Genomic DNA, 6790 nt, shown 5'->3' on the forward strand with positions numbered 1-6790 from the left:
GTTTATTGCAGCCCGATTCATAATTGCTAAGTCATGGAAGAAGCCCAAGTGCCCATCGACCCACGAATGGACTAGCAAACTGTGGTACATGTATACCATGGAATACTATGCAGGCTTAAAGAAAGATGGAGACTTTACCTCTTTCATGTTTACATAGATGGAGCTGGAACATATTCTTCTTAGCAAAGTATCTCAGGAATGGAAGAAAAAGTATCCAATGTACTCAGCCCTACTATGAAGCTAAATTATAGCTTTCACATGAAGACTATAACCCAACTATAGCACAAGACATGGGGAAAGGGCCAAGGAAGGGGAAGGGAGGGGGGAGGTTTTGGTGGAGGGGGGGTAATGTTGGGGCCACATCTATGGTGCATCTTAGAATGGGTACAGGCGATTGCACTAATGTACACAGCAATGATTTAACAATAAAAAATAAAATAAAAATAAAAATAAAGAGTAATCACAGTTGCCCGCTGCCTGGAGCCGGTGTGGCTGTGAGGGGCCGTGTCCTACCACCGCCACCCAGGCTGGGCATGGTGTTGGGGGCCGGGCCAGCCTTGCCTGTCTGCGGGCGCCCAGGGTAAAGGCAGCAGTAATGCTAACGCTGGCAAGCAAAGTAAAGCACGATGATGGTCTCAAAGGGTCCCGGACATCAGCCACAGCGTCTGACTCCACTGGGAGGGTTTCTGTGAGAGACAAGTTGCTTGTTAAGGAGGTTGCAGAACTTGAAGCTAATTTACCTTGTCCATGTAAAGTGCATTTTCCTGATCCAAACAAGCTTCATTGCTTTCAACTAACTGTAGCCCCAGATGAGGCTTACTACCAGGGTAGAAAGTTGCAGGGTGAAACTGAAGTCCTCAATGTGTACAACATGATGCCTCCCGAGGTGAAATGCTTGACCAGGACCTGGCACCCCAACATCACAGAGACAGGTGAAATTTGCCTAAGTTTACTGAGAGAACACTCGATCGACAGCACTGGCTGGGCTCCCACACGGACACTGAAGGATGTTGTCTGGGGATTAACTCTTTGTTTACTGATCTTTTTGAATTTTGATGACCCACTGAACACTGAGGCTGCAGAGCATCACCTGCGGGACAAAGGAGGACTTCTGGAACAAAGTGGATGACTACATCAAGCATTCTGCCAGATGATGAAGGGGGCGCTGCAGACCCACAGACTGGATGCAGCTTGTCTCCAATGTGAAGCAGAAAGAGGTGGCCCCTCCGCTCCCCCAGCCCCTCTGGATTGTCCCAGCCCTGTGACCATGTTGTCTGAAGGAGATCATCTTCATGACTGCCCATTGTAGATGGAGAGTTCAACGTAAACCCAGCAAGAACACATGTCTGGGCTTCTAAAGAGTTGTCTGCTTACCTTAACATGTTTACATTTTTGAAATTGTACTATAATAGGTGGCTGGTGAAATTCTTGAGAAGTTGTAATGAACTCAAAATTGAGGCTAGAGCTTGCTTACCCTTTCCCCAAACAAAATTGGTATCCTGCCTAAGTGACGCTAGTGATGTGTTCAGTGTAACTTGCAGATTGGCAATAAGAAACCCGCTACAAACTGTGATTGGATGCAAATTCTCTTAGCTCCTTTCACGAATGTTGGCCCTGCCTAGGTGTTGTGAAGCTTTCCAGAATGCATAGAGTCGTCCACTGTAGATCTCTTAATGAAATGCATATTTTATTTAATGTAAGTATATTTTGGAACAGATTTTTAATTTGTACAATTCAATGCTTTAATTATTTTTTCTATTCTCATTTAGTTTGTATTGTCATTGTATAGAGCAGACAGAAAGATGTTGGGTCAATCAACTATTGAAGAGAAATACTAAGAAAATATGAAAAACACACACACACAAAAAGAATAATTACAGTCATAATCCTCAGGAGTGAACTATATTTGGCTTGATGTGTAATTGAAAAAAAATTCTATGTTCGCTAGGTAATAATGCTGGCTTACCCTTAAATTTTTTCAAAGGCTTTTTATACCTATTATTTTATTTGGTTCTCAAAATAATCCCAAGAAGGGTGTCAACATTGTCATCAGTTTACAGTCAGGGAAACTGAGACGAGAATGTTCAGAGTCACAACGTGAATAGGTAGCAGAAACAAACTTAGAGCTAGCCAGCAGTTCTCAACCTGTGTAACAATGAAAATACATCACGGCATTAGGAAGGTTGAGAACCACTGTACAGTAATGATGATAATGGTGCCTGACGTTTGATGAGTCCTGCCTCTGTACTAAGCTCTTTCTATGCCGTCACACATTTGACGATGACTGGGGGCCTTTTTCATTTGCCCTGGACTCATTTAATAGATGGGATCATCTGCTAGCCATTCTGCTAAACCGGTCAGCCCAGCACCTTTGGGTCCTATGAAAATAAGCTACAAAGAGATTTCCACCCTTGAAAGTAGAAAGCGGGAAAGTAATAGGAGTGGTGACATTCCTTCTTAGATGTGCTTTGACTGCCTTTTGCCTGAAGAATTTCTCTCAAAGGAGGCCTGGAAGGAGAGCTGGGGCCTTCTCTGCCCCCTTCTAATAATCCCCTTGGTGTAGTTTTAACTATGGGATTGGAGGAGAACAGTATTTTCCAATGTGCTTGAGGGGGCCTGGGGCACCCAAGAAGGGCCCTGAGGGTGAAAAGGGGAAGCCAGAGGGAGCTGCTTTAGCACCTCCCACCTACCACTGCTCTGGCCAAAACCCACGCTTCCCTACGCACACATTGGGTTTCCACAGATTTTGTGGAGGAAAGAACTTTGTGGATAAAATTTCAAATCAAATTGATGATATCTTGGGTGTTGTGGCACACTTTGTTTTTGCCATCCATTTTCCATTTTCCTTTTAGGTGGACAGTGCTTGACCTGGATTTAAGGAGACACTCCCTATTAACCTTGTGGGCTAGAACAAGGTTGACCTCTCCCACCCTCAGTCTCCATGCAGCAGAAACTACACCCAGACTAAGCCAGTCAGCATATGATTGGTTCCGAGATGGGCCTATGACTAGCGTCTGGCCAGTCAGTGCCAACAAGACTCAGTTCTGCACTTCTGTTTGAGGACTCTGTGGGAAGAAGGCTCCTCTTTCTACTACTCAGGATGTGGATGTGATGTGGGCCTTAAACTACAAAGGCTGCCAGGCAAAGACTGAGCATGGAGATGACCCAAAGGGAGTGGAGCCAAGAGAAGACCCTGGAGAATCAGGTGGGCCACACTGAAATAGCGCCATCTCTGGACTTCCTGCTACGTGAGCAAAATTATCTCTTTGCTTAATGCAGACTGGGTCTGGTCTTCTGTCATTTATCATTCCAAACATCCTAATTGGATACATAGGGAAAATGGCACAGAGATTTTAATCAAAAGAAGTAATTTGGATTTTAATTCTGCTACTTACTATCTACACCACCTCAGAGAAATCATTTGGTCTCTTTGAGTGCGCTAGACTGAAAGTGTGTGTCTCTGAAAATTCACGTGCTAAATCCTAACTCCTAATGTGATGGGATTTGGAGGTAGGGGCTTTTGAGAGGTGATTAGATTATGAGGGTGGAACCCTTAAAAAAAGAAGCTACTTATAAAAGGAGCTCCAGGCCAGTGTGCAGTGGCTCATGCCTGTAATCCTAGCACTCTGAGAGGCCAAGGCTGGAGGATCGCTTTGAGTTCAGAAGTTGGAGACAGCCTGAGCAAGAGTGAGACCCCCTCTGTACTAGAAATAGGATAAATTAGCTGTGTGTGGTGGTGCACATTCGTAGTCCCAGCTTCTAGGGAGGTGAAGGCAAGAGGATGGCTATGCCCAGGAATGTGAGCTCTGTGACACCATTGCATTCTCTACTCACAGCACTCTACCCAGAGTGGGACCGTGTCTCAAAAAATAAATAAGTAAATAAAAGAAAGAAAACACTGCCGAGAGCTATGCTGCCCGTGCTCCCAGGTGAGCACCCTGCAAGAAGGCAGTCATCTGTGAACAAGTGGCCCCTCTGCCAGTGCCTTATTTTGGATTTCCCAGCTTCCAGAACTGTGAGAAATAGATTTCTGTTGTTGATAAGCCACACAGTTCATGGTATTCTGCTGGGAAGAATGCTCCAGGCAGGAAGGTGGTGAGGCAGGATGAGTGACAGATACTACTGTTTACCCATCGGTAACCCCTCCTTGGCATGCACACTGCTTGCCAGCAGATCCTTAGTTTTGTTCTTCAGTAGCCATGTGCCCCTCCCCGGCCTCGTGGATGATTGTGGGTCTAGGCTAATCACAGGGTATCCCCCCTGGTTCCAGCATGTGCTGCAATCCTAACCAACAAGTGAGAAGGGCCTCTGAGGGAGGCTTCTGGAAAGGATTTTGTGACGGACATAAAGAGACCACAGGAAAAATATTCTTTCTCCTGATCTAGATATTGTCACCTGCAGATGTCCTGGGGTCATAGCAGCCTAAAAGGCTATCCTGATGGGCTGAAACTAACAGTGGAGAGAGCAGAGACGACTGGGTGCTGTAGAGTCTGGGCTAAGCATCCCCAGTGCTGCCTGCCTCCAGACTTCCTGCTTCGGGAGGTGACATAGTCTCCTTGTCGGTGAAACTGGTGGAGTCAGGCTGTCTGTCACCCGAGCCTCATGCACCTTGAGTGACGTGGTGAATGAGGGGGAGTATTAGAGCTGAGGCAGAGTGGAACCGGGATCAGCAAAGCCCAGGAGATAAGTGTGGACTACATTCTAAAAAGCTCAGGAAAACCAGTAGAATGCGACCAAGTGAGGTCAGTAAGTCCACGCTGGCTGCTCTGTGGAGACTGGCTGGTGGGTCGGTGAGGGCAAGGGGCATTAGGAGTGAGAGCGTGGCATGGGTCTTGGTGAGAGAGGGATGAGACAGAGCAAATGAGGTAGATTGGGTGTGCCAGGACATGGCAGATGTAGCTGGCAAGTGTTCCAAGCTCCCAGCTGAACTGAGCTGACTCTCCACTGGTCACCACTGTGTGCAGAGCCCCGAGGAGTGGTCAGAAAAGCTCTGCAACTAAGAAACCAAACGCCTGGGCAGTAGCTCCTGCTTTGCCTTTCCATTTGACTTTGGACAATTCCCTCCCCTCCCTACCCCCATCTCTAGCCTCAGTTTCCTCCCTAGCAAAATGGTAAGGCAGCTGTCAAGGTCAAGTCAAAGGACACATGAATGGCTGTTGGGTGCTGTGCCCCCTGGAGCTCTGGGGGCTGCCGGGGGCCAGGGAGCCACTGTGGGCACAGCTTGCTCTTCTCACACTGCCATCACTGAAGTGGGGGGCGGATGGGGTCTTTCCTCAACCTGTCCTCTGAGATGACCTCAGTCAAGGCCTGCCTATCCCTCTCTGCTCTGTCTCTGATGCTCAACGCTGCAGCAAGGGCCCTCATCCCTCCCCATTGAATCAGCTGCTTGTGTGGCCTCCCCATGCTGCTGCTGCTCAGGAGTGTGCCAGAGAGATGTGCAGAAGGCTGACCCGCTCCTCCTTCCAAGGGGAGATGGGGGCCCAAACCTAACATCTCCCCCTCCCCATGCTTTCCCTGATCATTGCTGCTTGTCATACTCATTAAATAAAGGTCCATGCATATTCTTCTTAGCAAAGTATCTCAAGAATGGAAGAAAAAGTATCTAATGTACTCAGCCCTACTATGAAACCAATTTATAGCTTTCATATGAAAGCTATAACCCAATTATAGCCTAAGAATATGGGGAAAGGGGAAGGGAGGGGAGAGGAGGGGGGAGGCTGGGTGGAGGGAGGGTAATTGGTGAGACCACACCTACGGTGCATCTTACAAGGGTACATGTGAAACTTACTGTAGAATATAAACGTTTTAACACAATAACTAAGAAAAAGCCAGAAAGGCTATGTTAACCAGTGTGATGAAAATATCTCAAATTGTATACAAAACCAGCACATGGTACCCCACGATTGCATTAATGTATACGGCTATGATTTAATAAAAAAAAATAAAAATAAAAAAATAAAAGCCCCGGGCGGCGCCTGTGGCTCAGTCGGTAGGGCGCCGGCCCCATATGCCAAGGGTGGCGGGTTCAAACCCGCCCCGGCCAAACTGCAACCAAAAAATAGCCGGGCGTTGTGGCGGGCGCCTGTGGTCCCAGCTGCTCGGGAGGCTGAGGCAGGAGAATCACTTAAGCCCAGGAGTTGGAGGTTGCTGTGAGCTGTGTGAGGCCACGGCACTCTGCCGAGGGCCATAAAGTGAGACTCTGTCTCTACAAAAAAATAAAAAAATAAAAAAAATAAAAGCCCATGCTATTAATTATTCTCATGGGGTCTGGTGACACTTAGGTGCCCACCTTTGAGTTCTCATGAAATCTCCATGTGGGTTTACCATAAATGCCCCTTATTTGAGATAGCTTGGGGGGGTCTCCACACCTGCCAACCAACCTGGACATGTGAAGGAATGACTGTGATGGTTAATTTTATGTGTCAACTTGGCTGGGCCACAGTGCCCAGATATGTGGTCAGACATTATTCTAGATATTTCTATAAGGGTATTTTGGATGGGATTAACATTTAAATCAGTGGACTTCGAGTAACACATCACCCTCCCTAAGTGGGTGGCCTCACCCAGCCATGCAAAGGCCCGAGTAGAGCAAAAGACTGACCTCCCCCGAGCTAGAGAGAATTCCACAGCACTGGCCTTAGCTGCTCCACCAGCTCTTCCTCTCAGCTCACCCTATAGATTTTGGACTTGCCGGCCTCCATAGTCACATGAGCCAATTTTTTAAATAAAATCCCTATCTATCATGTATCTATCTATCTACATTGAAGGAGCACAGTCCACTGCACCCTTG

General features: G+C 47.2%; 1 protein-coding gene across 2 annotated transcripts; it reads left to right on the top strand.

Moving 5' to 3' along the window:
- Positions 1-595: 595 nt before the first annotated feature.
- On the top strand, positions 596-1129 carry LOC128582225 (NEDD8-conjugating enzyme UBE2F-like). Of its 2 annotated transcripts, XM_053585917.1 has the most exons (2): positions 596-718; positions 815-1129. In XM_053585917.1, the coding sequence occupies exons 1-2, from the start codon at positions 596-598 to the stop codon at positions 1127-1129; spliced, it is 438 nt and encodes a 145-aa protein (XP_053441892.1). The 2 variants fall into 2 exon arrangements, with proteins under 2 accessions (XP_053441892.1, XP_053441891.1); XM_053585916.1 differs by having other exon boundaries at positions 596-1129.
- The last annotated feature ends 5661 nt before the right edge of the window (positions 1130-6790 follow it).

Source organism: Nycticebus coucang, chromosome 3 (genome assembly GCF_027406575.1).
Source record: "Nycticebus coucang isolate mNycCou1 chromosome 3, mNycCou1.pri, whole genome shotgun sequence".
In the NCBI taxonomy this organism is placed as follows: domain Eukaryota; kingdom Metazoa; phylum Chordata; class Mammalia; order Primates; family Lorisidae; genus Nycticebus; species Nycticebus coucang.

Excerpts from the sequence above, each read along its gene's own strand:
- LOC128582225 (XM_053585916.1), top strand. The coding sequence starts at position 596 with ATGCTAACGCTGGCAAGCAAAGTAAAGCACGATGATGGTCTCAAAGGG.